Here is a 20,990-nt window from a genome sequence, read left to right on the forward strand (position 1 = left end):
AAGGACAAAATCTTAAACGCTGTTAGAAATAAGTAACAAACCACTTATAAGATAAATCCACTAGAATTGCAGCGAACTTCTCAACACAAACCTTAAAGGCCAAGAGAGCCTGGAGTGAAATAGGGTACTTCCATGACAAAGAGGACCTTAAGAAATTCATAACCATGGGCTGGGGATTTAGCTCAGTGGTTCTAGCACCTGCCTCGCAAGTACAAGGTCCCAAGTTCGATCTCCGGTACAAAAAAAAAAGAATATAATTTAAGAAATTCATAACCATGAAACCATCCAAAAAATTCTCAAGAATATCCTAGAAAGAGACAGTGAAAACAAGGGTGTCAAAAAAGCCTAGGAGAATAAATACATCAGGTAGGGTATGCAGTTAAGCAGAAGGAAAAAAAAAAAGGAATTGGCAACAGGAAAATAATCCAATGACAAAAATAAGTCAATACCTTTCATTAAGAACCCTTAATGTGACTGAGTCAACTCGTCAATCAAAAGACATAGACCGTCAGATTGGATCAAAAAATAAAACCCAACAGTACAGTGTATACAAGAAATAATTTAACCCAAAAAAGAATTCATAGACTAAAACTTAAAAGATGAAAAACAAGGTTTCCTGCAATGGGAACCCCAAAACAAGCAGGAGGATCTATCCTATTTTCAGATGAAGTGGATTTCAAGCCCAAACTGATCGGAAGAGGCAAAGAAGGTCACTATGTATAGATGCAACAAAAACTGGTGCACCTGACTTCATAAAAAAATACTACTGGACATAAATGATTAGATAAACATCAACACAATTATAGTAGGGAACTTCAATACTCCACTGTCACAAAAAGACAAATCAACTGGCCAAAAATATCAACAAAGAAATATTTAGAGGTGATCCACACATTCAAACAAATGGACTTAATAGAAAGCTACAGAGTATGCCATTCAATAACAGAATATACACTCAGCAGCACATAGAACTTTCTCAAAAATAGACTACATACTAGCCCATAAAGCATGCTGAAATAAAAAATAACCAAAATTATCTCATGCATTTTATCACATCATAGTACAATGAAACCAGAAATCAACAGCAAAAGAAACCATACAAATTATGTAATCACATAGAGATTAAACAATATACTTTTTTTTTTTTGATGCCGAGGATCAAACTCAGGACCTGGTGCTTGTGAGGCAGGTGCCAGAAACACTGAGCTAAATCCCTGGCCCGGTACACTCTTGAATGAGGCACGGAAGAAATTAGACAGTTCCTAGAATCAAATGATAATCCCAGTAAACATGACAGAACCTATGGGACACAATGAAAGCCATCTTAAGAAAAGAAGTTTAAAGCTGTGAATGCCCACATCAGAAAAACAGAGTAAGCTCAAACAAATGGAGTGGTTTGTTTGGTTTCTAATTAAAATCTTCAATGATTTCTCTTTGAAGCTTCTTCCTTTTTACTAAGAATTTGGCTATAATCTAAGGCATCTGATGGGCAGTGGTATAAATTCATGTGGTCTTGCCTTTTTTTGTGTGCTGAGGCAAGCACTCTACCAATGAACTATACCAGCAGGCCTATGGTTTGCTTTTGCTGGGATAACATCCCTTTTTTCTTCCCTTTATTTCTTTTTTTTTTCGGTACTGGGGATCGAACTCGGGTCCTTGTGCTTACACAGCAGGCGGCGAAACCACTGAGCTAAATCCCAGGCAACATCCCTTTTTGCTACAGACTCTGGTTGGCATCTGTGCTACAACATACATCTTTCATAGGTCTAGTGTGTTAGAGAGATAATTCCCATTTTAGTTCATGATGAGCAGATGGTGGCAAAGCAAACAAGAGTCGACCACAGCTCTTTCTATCCCTTATATCTTATCCAGGCTACTCTGGGTGGGTAGTACTCACATCCTTAATCCTAGTGCCCTTCATCCTAGGATTGCACCATGAATTAATCCCAGTGTCACACAATGGGATCCAGTATGTGATCCAGCCACTTCTGAAAAAGCTCCACCTATGACTGCATGAGGCTTTAGGGGGGACATCTAGACACAAGTCTTAACATTCTGGCCCTAGCCCCCCAAAGACTCATGCACATCCCTTCATGTAAAAGGCATTTAGTCCATTTCCAAGAGTAGACAAAGTCCTAACACTTTCAGAACAGCTGAAAAGTCCAAGTTCAAAGTCTCCTCTGAGATTTCGGGCAAACTCTTAGCTGTAAGCCTCTTTACAAATGAAAAGAAAGTTAAACACTTCCAACCTTCAATGGCACAAGACAGCCATTTCCATTCCAAAGTTTACAAATAGGGGGATACAAAGGAATGGGACCAAAACAAGTCCAAAATCCAGCAAGGCAAACATTAAGTCCTGTAGTTTCACATCCAGCATCGGAGGCAACCTGTGAACTCCAATGGGGTTGGGTGGCTCCGCCCCTTTGGCACTGCTGGTGATAGTAGCTCCCATGGCTTCTCTCTTGGGTGGCTCTGCTCCCTCCTTGCAGCTTTCCTCAGATGAGCCACATTCCTGGATTCTCCAAACTTCTGGGGTCTCCACTGTATCTTTGGCTTCACACTCACAGCTTCACACACTGCCCTCTCAGGGGCACACTGCCTGGCCTCCCTGGGCTTCTTCTAAAATCTGAGTGGAAGCCTTCCTGACCTCACAACTATTGCAATCTCCATGTACCTAAAACCAGCACCATGTGGATGATGCCAAGGTCTGCCGCCAGCTGGAGCAGTAGCCAGGCTTCCTCCTCTCTTGGCTACAGGGGTTGAGTGCCTATGAACCAAATCCTGAGGAACAACTTCCCTAGGCCACTGCCATTCTGGAACACAGAGCTCTGGGTCTATCTTCTCAAAGCAAAGTCTTCCACTTTTGTAATTTTGAGGCTGCGAAGGCTGGAGTCCTGCTGTTTCATGTGATGTCCTCAGGCCATCCTTTCTATTCTTCTGTTCCTCCTCAACAATCAAGATCTCCTCTGCTCTATCTTTGCAGCTCACAGCTTTACTGGTGCTTCCTCTCTGGCCAAACTCATGTTTTACATCATTCTGCTGGCCTCTTTGCTCTTGATTCTCAGCATAGATCTGGCAAGCCCCCAACAGTAGCCATTGCACAGCCTCAACATTAGACTTCCTTAAAATTTCTTCTGCAAGATTAATTAGTCCACCACCCTTAATCTTAGTCTCAGGCAAAGTCTGGACATGAGGCAAATGCAACAAACTTTCTGCCAAAGTATAACACCCATTGTCTGGAGTCCAACAGCCAATGTGGTCCTTCTTCTGAGCAGAAACCTCCAGAGCCTGATCTTTACCAGCAGGATTTCTATCAGGCTTCTGGTCTTCTCTAATCAAAATCTCCCCTCAAGTACAGCCTACGGCTTTCCAGCTCTACTTTTTCAGCTGGAATCTGAACCTTTCCAAACTCTTCCCACAAGCCAGTCCCAAAGGCTCCTGAACCACATGGTCAGGTATAGTCACAGCAACAACCCCACTTCTTTGGTACCAAATTCTGTCTTAATTTCTTTTCTCATTGCTAAAACAAAATACCCAACACCCACAAGTTAAGCTCACAGTTTGTAGAGGTTTTAGTCCATTATTGGCTGGATCTAAGGCAAGGTGGCATGGCAGACAGGCATCGCAGAACAGTTTATGGTGAGCAGAAGACAGCAAAGTAAGCAAGAGATGACCACAGCTCTTCTATCCCTTATATATTAAGCAGGCTACTTAGGGCTGGTAGCACTCACACTTTTAATCCTAGTGCCCTTCATCCTAGCATTGCACCATGAATCAATTCTGGCCTCACACACTCTAGATCCAGCCACTTCTGAAAAAGCACCATCTATGACTGCATGAGGCTTTGGGGGAATATCTAGATACAAGCTATAACACCTTTCATATCCAATTACCTGCTAAATCTACTTGGAAACATACTAACAACTCAAACTCAATTTACCCAAAATTTAATTCACTACCTTCCTTTTTTTTTTTTTTTGTACCAGGGATTGAACTTGGGTCCTTGTGCTTACAAGGCAGGGGGCGGAACCACTGAGCTAAATCCCCGGCCCTCACTACCTTCCTTTTAAACCACTCTCTCTTGACCTTTTGATTCTGTAAATTACGTTATCTTTGGGGGGACTAAACTTTCAAATTATCTTTTACAGCAATCTCTCATTACTCCCTACCATCCTGTTTCCAAGACCAACAGACTTTTGTCACTATCTTGTTTCTGTCATGCAACAAATGTGGCTCTACTATTACTTGTCAAGCTACCTATCCTAACAGCCTACTACACTAAACTTTCCTCCTATAACCACATCTCCAGCATTTCATTCCTCCCACCAGTGCCAAATAATCAAAGACAAAAATGAGAACATAACATTCCATTGTTTAAAAACTTTCCAGTTCTCAATACCTGCCAAATAATACAAATTCCAGACAATAGTTATATATGGAACACAACTATTCATTCATTCATTTACTGAGCATCTACTATGTGCTCTGTTCCAGGTTCTGAAGACACAAGAAGCTGTCATAATGCTCACATTCTAGTTTACAAGAAAAGGAAATAAAAAACACTAGGAGCAAATAACAGTAATTTCACAGCAGAAAGTGCTGTGAAGAAAATAGAGTAGACTAAGATAGTAACTAAGCAAAAGATAATTTTTGTAGCATAGTAAGAAAAGGCTTCTCTGACATTTAAACTAAGACTTAAAGATAAGAAGACAACTAGGTCAAGAATGTTTCAGGAAGAGAGAATAGCACCTACCAAATCTCTCAGACCTTTTTGTACTCTGAAAATACCTTCTCACCTCAAAGCACCTGTTCTTTTTTCCTTTGCTCTGAAACTCGTGCTTAAAAGCTCATCTGAGATTCTAACTTCTCCATAAAGCCTTTTAATCTCCCTACTCTTTCTTACTCCCCCTTTCCATTAATAAAATATGTATTAGCCTTTAGTTGGGAATATAATCAACATGTCTACCTCTATATTTGAAGCAAACATATCTGATTTCATATATCCAAATGCATGGTATCCCTGAAAGAAATCACTTTTCAATCAGTACAAAAATTTAGCAGCTCCTATATGCAGGTACTATGCCAGACTCCAAGGAAAGAGAAATAAAACTGAGTTATTCACTTTTATGATATTCACAATGCTTCTGAAATTTTTTTCATACTGGTTTCTTTGGCTAGGCAGTGAGCAGTGGATCATAACCAGTCTCATTCCTTTATAAACAGCAATTTCCTTCCAATAAAAACAACTTTTCAGTTGATCAATATCTTTTAAAAAAACGTAAATTCACCTCCAAATAATTTTTTGGCTATCTGAAAAAAAAAAGTATGTTTTCCTCAAAAGCAGATGCCTGCCTCCACCAATGAAGTTTAAAACAAACCAAAGTATATATCACAGGCTCTAAAAGCAATTAAAGGTATTTCTAGGGCCAGGGATTTAGCTCAGTGGTTCCACCACCTGCCTCGCAAACACAAAGTCCCGAGTTCAATCCTCGGTACCAAAAAAAAAAAAAAGGCATTAACATATGTTAAGGGTGATGGCTGCATCAGAGGAACAAGCAGATAACTTACAAAGATTACTATTTTGGAAGAGACAATACTTATTTAAATAGTGGTTTGTTAAAAGGTCACATTATTTTATACACAATTCTCTTGTGATGTGAACTCTTTTATAAGCAACAAAACCAATTATAATATAACTTTTAATAATTACTTCATTCTCAGTGTTTTGCTATTGCTTACAGAAATAGCCATTCAACATGATGTTAACTAAGCTCAAAGGAGCCTAATCGATACCTGTTGATGAATTAATACATATAAAATGGAACACAATTATTTCTTCTTCACAGTTATTTCACCAGAGACCTTCATGAGAGTAGAAAAAATTCAGAGGCCACGTGGGATTGAGAAGGCTGCCACATTCTCACCCCACGCCTCAACTGACCTGGCGCTGTACTTCTTGAGGATGGTGTCCAAAAGGCCCACAAGCTCTTCAGCATTGATGAACTTCTGTGTGCTGAGGGTGTACATCTTCTCATAGAAGTCTGCGATCTCCATCCGAGCCTGAACAAAGAAGCAGAGCTGCTCTGACAGGTGGGAGAGGAGTTCTTCCACATGAGGAGCAGTCCCACCTAGGGTTCCTCGGCCTGTCACCACCTTCTTCAGCTCATTATGCAGGGACGTATAAATGGTACGGATGGAATCCTTCCTGCTGAAGAAAGACTGGCCCCCTGGTAGGCAAATGACATAAGCATACAACAGGTAAACAAAAGACTGAAGTACCAAACACCTCCTAGCAGCCAAAATGGGAAGTGTGGAACTCACTTGTTTCTATCATTTCTCTGACCCTGACTGGGATTCGAATACTTTATGGTTCATAGTTTTACTGAGGAAGGACCTGAGTAAATACTTACATAATTGTGTAGGACTGTCTTACTCAGGTTCTAATTCTCCCCATTCCACTTCAATAAGCATTCAGATTTATTTCAGAGCATAATTAACCTAGCAAATAATATCAATTTGGATCTAAAAAGCTCTCTTTTCACATATATCTATTTAAAACAAAACAAAGTACTCATATCATGAAAACACTTTTGTTATTTCTGGTAAATCAGAATTCTTTGTTTCTGCTTTAGAGTTGCATTTTCCTTTGAATCTTATCTTTTAGATCATATCAGAAAACAAAATACAGACACACATATACACACACACACACTCCTCATATGCAAGAATACATACTGAGATCTCAGGGGGAAAAAAAAGAGTCTTAGCACTCTTGATAAGATTAACACTATAGGTTATGGTATAATAAGTACCACCTTCTAAATTATTAAGACCAGGAACCAATCAGAAGTAATCCTTTGCAAAAGTTTAAAAGGATTAAATAGCACAGATGTCATTTAGTTCCACATTTATACATGACTGATTATATTTCTAATTAGAGCCAGTTTCATGGATGTTTTCTTAAGCAATTTGGCACCTCACCAAAGAGCCAGAGAACAAAAAGAAACAGCACATTTAAAAAAGTGATTTCTAGGGCCGGGGATTTAGCTCAGTGGTTCTGCCGTCTGCCTCGAAAGTGCAAGGACCCGAGTTCAATCCCCGTTACCAAAATAAATAAATAAATAAATAAAATAAAAAAGTGATTTCTAGGAATCTACAAAAATCTGAGTTTAAATGTTCCATTAATAAACCTAGAATGTAATAATGGTTTTATTACTACTCTAAACATATTGAGGTTGCAATTTATTAAGGCATTTAAAAAATATCCACTTAATAAATGAACCACTTGATAATAGTTTTTAATTTGATGCATGGATTATGTTTCAAGAAATGAATTTTATATCTCTTACTACTACGATGACCAGCTATCCCAGTTTACCTAGGACTTTCCAGGTTTTAGCCCTGAAAGACAGGCTTCCAGAGTCCAGGGGTTTTGTCTGTCTGTTTTTTGAGATGAGGGTCTCACTATGTTGCCTGAGATGGTCTCAAATTCAGTGGCTCAATCCATCTTCCCAGTAGCTGAATATGCACAGTAGCTAGCCTAGCTTAATCCAGGTTTTAAAACAATGTCCTCCGTGGGTTGTGTCAGTGCAGTCCTGTGATCCCAGCACTCTGGAAAACTGAGGCAGGAGGATCACAAGATCAAGCCCAGCCTGGGCAACTAAGTGGCTTATAAGGACCCTGTCTCAGAAGAAAAACTTAAAATAAGATCTGGGGTTATAGCTTAGTTCAAAAGTTCTCGGTTCAGTCCCTAGTGCTACTGCCCCCTGCCCAAAAAAAGTGCTGTACCCTGGGAACCACTGGTCCTGGACAAATCTGAATGGTCACCCTACTTAATAGTGACTCCTCAAAGTACTAATACTTAAGTGTTTCGTCCAATATGTTATCTAAACAGATTGAGTAGCTCCTACTAAAAGCAGCAAAAATCAATCAGTGATAGTGACATTAACATTTCAGACAGGACTATACCCCTGGATGGTCTACCTTCTTCCTATTTCCACATTCGGTCTAGTTCTAATTTAATAGAATGATAAGTATAGAATAAATAGGTCTCTGTGCTTATGTCTAAGACAAAATCTCTTGGATTAGGAAGACAGTAAAGTATTATGTAAAAAACAAAAACTGTGACATCTGAAAGACTTGGTTTCAAATCTCAGCTCCAAAACTCAGAAGCTGTGTGATGTACAAACTACCTAGCCACTTTGAGCCTTAATTATTGTTCTTGTATTGACATAAAACTAGTAATAGAGCTGCTAAATGAAAAATAAATAACACTTGCAATATGCCTTGGAATAAACCACACACTCAATGATGCTAGTCCTACTTCCTTTGACTTATAAATGACACAACAAAACTCCCAATAATACATAATTGAGTTTTGAAAACTCTGGTAAATTGCTGTCTTTTGTCACATAGCCAGATGACCTCAACCTTGTACTCACTTACACTGCTCAACAGGATGGCTTTGGTGAAAATTTCAACTTTGCATTGAAACCAGGATACTTACTTTCATCAGATTACTCTTATCTAGGGGAACAGAAACACTACCGTTGAAGGGAGGGCAGGGGAATGGGGAAATAATAAGAACCAAGATAGATTACATAAAGGTGCAAATTCCCAATGATAAATGTCATTATATTGTATACCTGAAATGTACCAATAAAATTAATTTCAAAAATAAAAATAAAAGCTTATTAATAAACACCAATATCCAGTATGTGAAACCGTAAAATGAAACGACTATAAGGAAGAGAGAGCCCACCAATGCATTTCTTTTAGACAGGTCTCTTTTCTCTCAGAAACACAATACTATCTGTTGACTATTCTGGTTTGGAATATCCGGTGCAGACTAACCTTCCTTCCTGCTGGGAAACAAGGACTCAGAAACATTTCACTTCTTTCTCTTTTCAATATTTTGAATTTATAAAAAATGATTACTTTGAATTATTCCCAGGGGGCTCTAGTTGAGAATACTCATTATTTTTCAAGATTTCAACAGTTCATCTCACATCATGAAATTTCCAATATATTAAAGAAACATGAAAAACATTGTGGGCCTTTAATTCTACAAATTTTTGCTAGGGATAATTTTTAAATATCAGTTCTCAAGTGATTTTCTACAATGTCAAATTTTAGCAATCAGAGGTCAAGGAAACTCTAGTAATGAAACTAAAGGGAGGGAAGTATGACCTTCTAAAAGCCTCCATAGGCACTGAGTCAGCACATTTTAGTCACTGATCCTTCTCCAAACAGGTAGAACTCTTCACTAAATGGAAAGAAAAGGTGCCAAGTTTAGGGCACTACCCAGTTTTTCAGCAGCAGAGCCAGGATAGGAACAGAAGGCTCCAGTCAGTTCTGTCTTGTCTGGAGGCCCACATTTGCATCTATAATCGGGATTCACTACTACAGCCTTAAAAACTAATAACAAGACTGAGGTCAAAAAGAATGACTTTCACTTGAAATTTGTTAAGACAGATTTGAGTGTTCTTAGAGAAAAAAGAAAGATGAAAGACAAACTATTACGAAGTGTGTTAGCCGGACTACGACAATCATTTCACAATGTGAATATCAAAGTTGTACATCTTAAATGTATACAATTTTTGTTTATTATACCTCAATAAAGTGGAAAACACTTTCAAAACATATTTTGAATTTTTAAAGTAGTTTTGCTTTATAAAGAAAATATAAACCTTCTATTTAATAAAGTAGTTAGAGAACATGGAATATTTTATACAAGAACACAAAAATTTTTTTCTATGTTTTAAGAAAATGGACAGTCAACCTAATAATTATGAGATCCTATTATAATCACACGGATATCCCATATGTTCCATTACAAAGCAAAAAAAAAATCTGCAAAGAGTTTAAATTCTGAAATTTACATTAACTGTACTGATACTTCGTACATGTAAGTCATGAGGCAAAGTTAGACATGCCATTTTCAGAACATTTATTCAAAAGTGAGACCACCTGGGAGCCTAGCAGTGTCTGAGCCTGTTTCACCTCAGGAACTGAAGTGTAGGGTAATTTCAAGGCATGGCCTTCAGGCTCATCCAAGCTAGCTGGGGTTCAAGCAGAACTCATCACTTTGCATAATTAAGGGCCACTTCACAGACCCCAAATAGGAGAAGTGAAGAATTCATACACATGTTATTACATACAGGGCAGGTCTTAGGAAATCCAACTGATCCTCCCTTCACATATACAAAATATGTACACACATTTATTTTTCCTGAGAAGTACTCAGTTTTCATCAAATTCCTACTGATGAATGAATAATCATCATCATTGTCAAAGGATCACGGCACTTGGATCAATCACCATTCTTTCTAGGTGGGGGAATATAAAAACAACTAGAATTGCCAGAATATTATCCACTTTCAATTACAGCTGGAATCCTTTTCCATTTTCATCATCATAACACATTTATAAATATATATATAAAACATACATAAATTATATGTAAACATTTTTAACAAGTTATATGAATACGCTCAACCTGATAATTTAAAGGCAGGTTTCAGATTTGGGCTCCATCACCTCGTAATGGCATATACAATTTGCTAATTCTTACAAAGGAGAACTATAACATAGTAAGAGCAATTGCACATTTGTAAGCGATTCCACTGTAAAAAAAAAAGGGGGGGGACATATACATACACACACACACACACACACACACAGTGAAACAGCTTTTTGCCTATAAATCTACATACTAAACAAGTTATGTGAATAGCTACAGCATGAAGATCTTGAAAGCCCTGTCCCTTTAGAGTTTACCAAAAGCTTACCAACTGATCTCTTCAGGAAATGTAAGGGGGAAATAAAAATTAAATTTACACCCAATTTTACATTTCTACTCTTTATATTCTGTACAGGTGCCCTTCCTTCATACCAGGCTCCTGTTCCTCTCATATTTAAAGTGTCCAAAATAGGCCAAAGCACTAAAACATCCCAAACGCCGTAGGATTGTCATTATTATAAGTAACACTCTGTATGTATAGCCCTTGCTCCTACATTACTTCCTTTTTATCCACTCATACTTGTTCATACCAGTTGTACCCGTTGTTGCTACTACTGAAAGTCGGTTGAATGAGCTCCTGTATCTTATTTTCAGGGGCAAGACTTAACACAAGGTTCTGAGTATCTACCATTTCCCCCTTAAGTAGCCTCTTCTAGGGTTTGGCACATTTCTTGCCTTTCTTGCCCAGTACTCATTTATTCTTCATTCATTAAATATGTTCTGAGGAAATATGAAGAGGGACAAGGGCTCCATTTCTAACATTCAAGACCCTTAACCTGAAGAGGCCAGAAAAGTATTCTTCATTAATACAACTAGGTTGAATTGTCAAGTTTTGGTCCTCTGACTGCAGTGTCACTAGTTAGAAGGACGAGGACTGAGTTTGGTTCACTTCTCATTTATGACACCAATCCATGCAGGAGGCAAAAGAGTAAACCCCTCGGGTCGCGGGATCCGCCAATCTAACTGCGGAGCGGGCAGGTGGGCGGGGTTTGTGAAAGCCGAGGGAAGGAAAGCAACGGTGGGAGGAAACCCAGTTGAGCCTGCCGCTAGGAGCGACAGAGACGGGGAACCCAAGCCACTGCCGCCTGTGTAATATACCCCCTTTCTTTCCTCAAGGGGCAGGGGGCGGGGCGGAGGTACCTAGTTTCTGCCCCAGGTAGGTGAGGCTGTGATAGACCTTCTCGGCCGCGGCCAGGTGCGCCAAGGCCGCCAGCAGCGACAGCCAGCTGGCCCCAGCGCTCTTGTTGGCCTCTCGTTCCTTCTCCACATTGTCCTTGGCTTTGTCGTAAGAGAAGATACCCAGGTGAGAGAAGAACGTCTCCAGCACCGCCTGTTCCACGGGGACCGGGGCGGCAAGCGGGATAGACTCCCCCATGCGAACTGCGCTCCAGCTCGACCCACGTGGCTCTGCTCTCCCTCGCACTTCCGGGTTCTTAGGGGAAAGAGCGTGCGTACCAACGTGCGTGCGCGTAACCGTATCGAGTGGCAGCCGGTGAGCGCGCCGAGGCCCAGACCGCTGCTAGGTCTTACAGAAGACGCGGGAAGGAAGAAGGCCACAGCTCCTGGGCTCCTGCGGCGACCCAGCTTCCGCAGCTCTGACTGTCAGACCCTCAGGGTAAAATGGGAGGCGGCCAATTCATAGCTCGGTGGAGCCCGCGGTGTTCGGAGGTGAGCTGCGAGGCCCCTCCCTGTGAACTTTCGTCAGTGCCGATGACGTCACGTTTTCGTGACGTCAGGTCTGGCCTTCACATCTGGTCTAGACAGGTTTTGGGCCTGAGTGTGCTGGCCAGAAGACGAGAATGATGCCTGGGATTGTGCTCACCTGCTCTCACAGGAGCCCCAGGCAGTGTGTATTGCCTTTAAACCAACTCAAATAAGTGGCTTATAGATGAGAAATCTGACAGGAAAAGGTTTGTATCTTGTCTTCATCTTCTGATTTTCATCACGTTACGTATGTTTCATTGGCTAACATTCCACTCTATCCATTCTAGTCGGGTCAGGTCTTTGTTAACCAGCTTCCAAGCAGAGCCCTGGGTGCATTGCTTCAGTTTGCCCGTCCTATCCAAACTACTGTGAAAAGTTCTCAGACAGAAGGATAAACCAATGTAAACTGGTGCGTTTTATCAAGTTGCTTAGAAGTTTCTTTGACATTTAAAGAAACACCATTAACCCATCTCATATGTATGTTACTTTGAAACACTTCCTAGTATTCACTGAGTTTCTCCTTCCTTGTACATGCTTATTTTGTTAGTCACACTGTATTCAATGACATGTTTATACATACGGCTCTTTTCCTTAAGTGGAGAACTGCCTAAGGCAGAGACTAGGGTTCACTTATCAGTATAATTGTTTCATAATGGACACCACATGAATAAGAGAATTGCCTGCTTTCATTTTTTTCTCACACTAAAGCTGTTACGCCATCACTCCCTTTTAATGCAAATCCCATTAATCTAATTTTAATGATTACATGTTGTACACTTGTTCCTGGCCCTCAAGAATGTAATTGGATAAGCTCAGTCCTGTTAATTGTGTTTATAAGATGGAGTATTATATGTGATAAAGATGAAGAAAGAGAACAAGCATATCTTTTAGGAAGAAATAGGGAAGCTTCTTGAAGGAGAATGTAATGGTTCATGATAAGTGAACAGAAGTTAGTAATTAAACAGTATAGCAGCAGCCCCCAAACCAATAGAGATTACAAAGCTCATTAAACATACCCACATATTGAAATCTTGAAGATTTTTACCAACACCCACAAATTATTCTGTATTAAGTGAGCAGCTAATTTAAACCAGATTTTAAAAACATTAAATACATCTGGGTTTTTAATGTAGGGATTTCACCTCCAATCTTGTCGATTATTTATTTCCCTTGAAATGCTTTAAAAAGGTTAACTTTCAAAGCTTTAAGTAGTAAAAGATGTTCAGTAGTTCTGTCACAGAGGTTATTGGTGTGGTCAGTTTTTATCATTGCTCAATGCATTGATTATAAAAATTCATTATTAATTTGCTTTCCTCTCTGATTCATCTTATAACCTTTATAGGAGCTTTCTTTTCCCTTAAAGTGTTTCACCCTATTATGTAAAACAAATGCAAGATGTTAAAGTGAGGTCTAGACACAAACGGCCCATCAGTTCAGACTCTGTGGGTGACTTAGCCGTTCCCTCAGCGTGTCCTTTGCTCCCAGAACTCGGTAGAATCTCTGGCCAGTTCACGGCAGCATGCGTGTTGTCTCTATGGCTGTGACGTGTGCTTCACTACTTTGAAAATTCTTGCAGTTTATTACTTGCCCAAGTGTTACACATGAGAAAAGTGTCCTGGATGGGGGAAAAATGTAGCCACTACTTTGAGAGGAACATTTTGGGAAAGAATATTAACTGACACTACTAAATGAAGGTGGCAGAAGATGTTGTCAGTGTTCTTTGTAACCTGAAAACAACAAGGGTGTGAGACTCATTTCAAACTATTTTGAAGTGTTAAAAAAAAAATGTATATATATATATATACACACACACACACACACACACATACATATATATCTATATGCTGTTTCTCAGTTGTTCCACCCAACTGTGTTAGGCCTCTCAGAGGTAAAATGTCCCAGGGGCATTTCACTTGTCACTGAGCTCAGCAGCTGTGGCAGCCCCCGTTGTTCTTTACTGATTTCAGTTCAATAAAAACGTTAACTTTGCAAAACAAACAAGCAAACATACCCACATAACATTGTATAAGAATTCTTTAGAAGCTGAGTGTGGTAGCACACACCTGTAAATCCAGCACTCAGTTTGAGGCAGGGGAATCACAAGGTGGAGCCTAGCCTGAGCAGCTTAGTGACTTAGTGAGATCCTGTTTCAAAATAAAAATTCTTTTAAAAGGCTAGAGAGGTAGCTCGGTCCAAAGGCTCTGGGTTCAATCCCTAGTACCAGAAGGAAAAAAACAACAATTTCTTGATAATAAAGGTGACATCACAAATCAGTGGCATAATTTTCAATAGAAGTAAAGGAGACATGATTAACCATGTAGAAAAAGACTTTCAACTGTTTCCTCCAATAAAAAAAAAAAAGTGTATTTTTAAAACACAATCTAGAAAAATACAAGTGAATATTTAATTGATCTAGAGATAGCCTTTCTAATTATAAAATGATTGGGGCCAGGGATATAGGTCAGTGGTTCTGCCACCTGCCTCACAAGTGCAAGGTCCTGAGTTTGATCCCCAGTACCAGGAAAAAGAAAAGAATTGGGAGAACTTTACAAAAGAACAGGTTGACTTGACTATATAAAAATTTTCAAATAAGACACACGTGTAAATACCAATAGTTTCTCTAGTGTGAGAAACTGAAAGTGTAAATAAGGATTAAAATGATTAAAATGAATAATCGATAATTTGAAATAGGAAAAAAAGGTCCAAAGGGGTAGGGGAAAGGGAAAGGATAGAAGGGAAAGGAAAAATTATGAGAAAAGGCAACAATGGAAACAAAGTCTTTGTAAATAGGGAAGGGTGGAGGAGGGGAAGGGAACACAAGGAATGGGGGAAAAGTAAGAACCAAGATACATCATGTACAGGTACAAGCACCCAATGATAAATGTAAACATATTGTATACCTAAAATGTACCAATAAAAGAATTTAAGCAAAAATTTTTTTTCATTTTTCATATGTCAAGAAAACAGTGCCAACCTGGGAAAAAGTAGTAGTAATATATGTCAGAAGTTTAATGTTTAAAGTTTTAACATGGCAAGATCACTTTCAGACCAGTAAAAATAAACAGGTATGAATATACAAGTCCAAAAAGATACATAAAACACTAGTAATTCCTTTTTTAAAAGCTCAAACTCACTAGTAATCAAATAAATGCAGATTAAACCACTATAGTCTATTTTCCATCTGATAAAGCACAGTGCTGAATCTATCCTTACTACACACTGAAAACATGAATATAACTTGGTATGAACTTTCTGGAATGCATTTGGCAATATATATCAATAAATGAGAATATATGTAAGTATCTAAATAAGACAAAGGAGATGCCTTAACAGTAATACCTATCATTACATTATTGTTATTGTTAACATCATACCTTTCATTCAACAGAACACTGAGACTACCTTTTCAAATATATATATATATGTGTGTGTGTGTGAGAGAGAGAGAGAGAAACCAAAAAAATGTATATACACTTCAGGAAAAGAAAAACTTGCATAATATTTTAATACTAAATTTATTGAGACATCATGAGATTAATCCAAGTTACCTTTGGCCTCCACAGTTACAAGAGGTGTTCAAAGAGGTGGCCATTAGCTTCTGGAAATTTATTAGTATGGTGAACTGCTGAAGTGTGTATACATTTTTTTGGCTATCTAAAACATTTTTTATCTTTTCATCTTGTCTGTACACTTACATTGTTTCTGTATCTCAGCTAATGTGACTGATGCTGGTCTGACCATAGGAGGGTGGATGTTTTCTCAAGATACTGATATCATTTCCTTTGAATATGTACCAAGAAACAGGATTGCTGGGTCATATGATGGTCCTATTTCTAGTATTTTGAGGAACCTCCATACAATTTTCCATAATAGCTATACTCTTTTACATTCCCACCAACCATATATAAGGATTCCCTTTTCTCCATATTCTCAACAACCCATTATCTCTTGTATTTTTGATAATAGCCATCCTAACATGTGACATGATTATCTCATGGTTTTGGTTTGCATTTTGCTGATGAGCAATAATATTGAGCATATTTTTATGTTCCTATTGGCCATTTATGTATCTTTGGAGAATTGTCTGTTCAGATCCTTTGCCCATTTTTAATCAGGTTATTTATTTATTTGCTATTATTAAGGTTTGTGAAAGCCTCATATATTTGGGATATAAACCCTTTATCAGGTATATGGTTTGCAAATATTTTGTCCTTTACCATTGATTGCCTTTTCTTTTTCTTTGTTTTGTTGTTTTCTTTTTTTTTTATTTTGTTGTTTTGAGGCAGGGTTTTGCTGTGAAGTTCAGGCTGCTCTCAAACTCACAAGGATCCTCTGAGTGCTAGGATTACAGGCATGTGCCACCATGTCTGCCACCTTTTCATTTTGTTGATTGCTTCCTTTGCTGTGCTGAAGCTTTTTAGTTTGATATAGTCTTACTTGTTTATTTATGCTTTTGTTGCATATGATTTTGTGCCATATCCAAAAGAAAAAAAATCATTGGCAATGTTAAAGAACTTTTCCTTATGTTTTCTTATAGAAATTTTACAATTTCAGATTTTGCATTTAGGTCTTTAATCCATTTCAAGTTAATTTTTGTGTATGATGTAAGACAAGTATACCGTCTCATACTGTTGATGTAGATAGCCAGTTTTTCCAGTACCATTTGTTGAAGAGCCATCCTTTCCCCATTGCATATTTTGGTGATCATGTAAAGATCAATTGATTACAGGGGGTTTATTTCAGGACTCTATGCTGTTCCATTGGTCTGTATGTCTACTTTTATGACAGTACCATACCGTTTTGATTAATACACCCTTCTAATATAATTTGAGATCAGGAAGTGTGATAGTTTAACTTTGTTCTTTTTTTTTTCAAGTTTGGTTGAGGTCTTTTGTAGTTTCCATACAAACTTTAGAATTGTTTTTTATATTTCTGTTTAAAAAGAAAACAGTACCACTGAAATTTTGATGGTGACTGTGTTGAATCTGGAGATTGCTTTGGTTAGTATAAACATTTTAACAGTGTTAATTCTTCCAGTCTGTGAACATAGGATATTTTTCATTTATTTGTGCTTTCCTTAGGTTATTTTGTCAGTGACTTATAGTTTTTAGAGTACAGATCTTTCATTCCCTTAGTTTATCCATAAATTTTGTTTTGTGTTGCTTTTGGTGCTGTCATAAATGAGATTGTTTTCCTAATTCCTAATTCGGATAATTTATCATGGTGTCTGATCCTTTTAATGTGGTGTTGAATTTGGTTTTTTAGTATTTGTTGAGAATTTTTCCATCTGTTCAGCAGGGAAATTGACTTGTAATTTTCTTGTGGTATTCTGATCTGGTTTTGATATGACAGTAGTAATAAAGTCACTTATAAAGTGAGATTTAGAAATATTCCTTCAATTTTTGGAAGAATTTGAAGATTTGGATTAATTCTTTAAATGCTTGGTAGAATGCACCTGTGAACTATATGACCCTAGGTTTTGCTTTTTGGGGAGATTTTTGATTACTTCTTAAATCTCTTTAGTCCTATTGATCTGTTCAGATGTTCTTTTTCTTGAAGATTTAGTCTTCAAAGGCATATATGTTCATAGGAATTAGAATAATACCTTCAATTTAATGCATGTTCATTACATATTTGATTGGCATGTTCTTCTTGTTTTGTGAGAATATTATAAGGTGTAGAATTTAAGCTATTAAATTGTTAATGTTAAGCTATTAAAACATTAAAGTTATAAAGCAAGAGTTACTTTGAGTGATCACGTGGTTCAGCCCATAAGCAGGATATTTTGTATAGTATCATAAATATTTATTGATAATATGAACTATTGATGCATAATAAATACCCTCAGAACTTAGTGATTTAAGATTATAAAAATTATTCATTATCTCTTAATTTCAGGGAGTCAGGAATTCAGGAGTGATTCAGGAAGTTCTGTCTCAGTCTCTTAAAAGCTTGGAGTCAGATGTTGGCAAGGACTGCATTCATCTGAAGACTTGACTGGATACAGAGAATCCACTTTCAAGATGATTCTCTGACATGTTTGGTGAGTTGCAAAGACTGTTGGCCACATGGACTTCTCCACGGGGCTGCTTGAATGTCCTCACAGCACACAACTGACTTATCCTGGAGCAAGTGATTAACCTAGGAGACCAAAGCAGGAGTTGCAATGCCTTTTATGACTAAGCCTTGAAATTCACACATCATCTCTGCCGTATTCAGTACCAGCCTTAATTGAATTTGAGCAGATTACTGAAGGGCATAAATGCTATGGAAGCAAGGATCATTGTAGACTATCCTAGAGACTGGCTACCACAAATTATGGAATTTCCACCACAGAGAATGACATGTTATCTTAAAAATATTTAAGGATAGAAACTCTCAACTATTTCTTCAGTAATATTTTGTTGCTCATAATGTTGTTTCTTAATTTCAGCCCAAATGTCTACTGTTAAGTCTAGAAAAAACAATTCTGCTCAATACAATTGATTGGATGTTCTTCGCAGGTCTGAAAATATACATAGTTGCAATACCTATGACAAAATTATTTTAGTTACAACAGCCCATTTTGCGGGCAAAAGGACACAAAGAATAGGGCAAAGCATATATCCTTTCATGTATTGAATAGACAGTAGACCAAGTTTTATTTATGGTTAGTATACACAAAAATGATTTTACAGTTTAATAATTATGCTAGTTAATTACCATTAAAATTTTATATTATTTGGACTTACTTCCCTTTGCATGACCTATTTTCTGAACATAATATTATAGGCAGCTGTATTACATAAAAATTAATATACAGTCAGAGAGGGACTGTGCTCTCAAAGAAGTCAGCAAAAAAATAAAGATACAAGAATTGAGGCTGCAGGTACATATGAAGTAGGCCAAGATAAAGATGGAATGGCCAGGCCTATATGCCTCCCCAAGGGATAAACAGTAACTTGGAATTATACTGTAATTAGTACCATCTGTTCCAGTAAAGTCCAGATAGACATCAGTCACCAGGTGGGTGACTGGAGCATTGGACCCATCCCTTCCCAAAAATGCCTTTGTTCTTTCCATGTACCCTTGCTATGTGATCCACTTCCCTATCAGACCAATATTAGCTAAGCAGCTATACTTGTAATCCTATAGGTTGATGGCAGTTTAACCCACATTGTACCCATGTTGTGACTTTGCTGTATAAATTACCCTTGACAAAGGGCCTCAGTGGCCACCCACTTCTGGAACCCCTCCTGTCTCTCAGGAGTTATTTCTGTTCCCAGTAAACCTTTCCTACACTTAATCTCCATTCTCCTTTAGAATTCATTCTTCAATTTCAGGAGACACAAACTCAGCATATTTGACGTCTAGCAGATTGGGAGTTATATTTTCCCCTATATCAGTAAAACTAACAATAATAATACTGTCACTCACTTAGCACTTACTATGTGCTAGGTGCTTTCCATGTTACTAATCTTACTATAAAGCAAAGTAGATGTAGCTGTCACCATTTGATTATAGAAAAGTAAAGATCCTATAAATTTTAGTAACTTTTCTAAAATGGAAAGAGCCAGTGACTGGTGAGGCTGTGATGCATGGACTTCTGGGAAGATGGCAGAGTGGTGAGCAGTAAAGAAAGAGCCTCTCCAAGATTTGGTGTCCTAACACTGGAATATAGCGGTATGAGGAGAAGGAGGGAAGTGGGTCCCTGGGACCCAGGAAGTATCTGAAGTGAGAATTGAAGTCTATGGGGAGAGTGAAGAGAGAGACTTCAATGAAGAGAAGGGAGGTAGCAAGCAGTAGTTTCTCCCACAGCCCAGACTCACGATGTGGGAGTGGTGGACTGAACCTGCAGAGGCATGGTGACTACTGGTGACTCCAGAGGCGTCCATGGAGAAACGCACCTGTGGAACAGAACAGTGGACACCATAGACTACAGTGGTTGGTAAGTTATTTGGGTTCAGACATCACCCAGGATGGGGCAATTGGCTGGTAGCCATCTTGGAGAAGGGCCAACTGAGCTTGGAACTCAGTACAGTTATGGGCCAACTCCATCTAGTGGCTCCCAGTGTTTTGTGAGGGTGCCAAGATCAAGTGAGCAGGAGGTCAGGGAGTGGAGTTCAAGTCAGAAGGGAGAAGAGTTCAAGCCAGCAGGAGGCACATGGACTGTTTCAAGCTCAATAAATCTAGTTCTAGCCTCATAGCCAGAAACCAGTCTGAACTTCAATGGAACTAAAGGTACATGCTGTCTGGAATTATCTACTAAACCACTGTAAAGCTACGGCTGGCATGTTGGGATTAATCAATTTGGCTCTGAACTCTGTCTTCCCATGTTGTCTACCAGTGACAGCAGAGAGACACTTTGAAGTGGACTTTTTTTTCTCTTTCCTTTTTTCCTTTCTTTTTTCCTCTTTCCTGGTTTTGTTCTTGTTTTGTTTTGTTTTTTCTTGATTGTTTGTATATGGTTTCTAGTTTTCTTGTTCTGTTCTATTTTTGTTTTTATTTGTTTATTTCTCTTTCCCTTCTGTCTTTTTTCGCTAATTTCCTTCCTTTGTCCTCCAGCCTTCTAATCTCGTTCTCTTTTTCTATTTCTCTGTTTTTCCCCAAACCCCCTTTTTTTTTTGGTACCGGGGATCGAACTCGGGTCCTTGTGCTTGCGCAGCAGGTGGTGAAACCACTGAGCTAAATCCCTGGCCCCCAAACACCTTTTAAATCTTCTCCCCAAGTGTAAAGTCACTGTATTAAAAGTTTATTTACTGCATAGAATTTTCTGGTTTGTTAT

The 20,990-nt window shown here is 38.4% G+C and overlaps 1 protein-coding gene and 1 long non-coding RNA gene across 4 annotated transcripts in view; one reads left to right on the plus strand and one right to left on the minus strand.

The window, feature by feature from the left end:
• The window catches only part of Kics2 (KICSTOR subunit 2), a 43,761-nt gene extending 31,864 nt beyond the window's left edge, over nt 1-11,897 (minus strand). For all 3 annotated transcript variants that reach the window (XM_087192369.1, XM_087192370.1, XM_004861128.4), the window contains exons 1-2: nt 11,663-11,897; nt 5,942-6,227 (exon numbers count right to left, since the gene is read on the minus strand). In XM_087192369.1, coding sequence (XP_087048495.1) covers nt 5,942-6,227; nt 11,663-11,897 — 521 coding nt within the window. The remainder of the gene's footprint in view (nt 1-5,941; nt 6,228-11,662) is intronic.
• Nucleotides 11,898-12,211: 314 nt separating this feature from the next.
• LOC110345153 (uncharacterized) lies at nt 12,212-20,153 on the plus strand. Its single transcript, XR_002388291.2, has 2 exons — nt 12,212-12,432; nt 18,125-20,153. It is a non-coding gene; the product is annotated as an uncharacterized LOC110345153 (long non-coding RNA).
• The last annotated feature ends 837 nt before the right edge of the window (nt 20,154-20,990 follow it).

This window comes from Heterocephalus glaber, unplaced genomic scaffold, assembly GCF_053883595.1.
Source record: "Heterocephalus glaber isolate CG9 unplaced genomic scaffold, H.glaber_assembly_v1.0 deba00001569, whole genome shotgun sequence".
NCBI lineage: Eukaryota > Metazoa > Chordata > Mammalia > Rodentia > Bathyergidae > Heterocephalus > Heterocephalus glaber.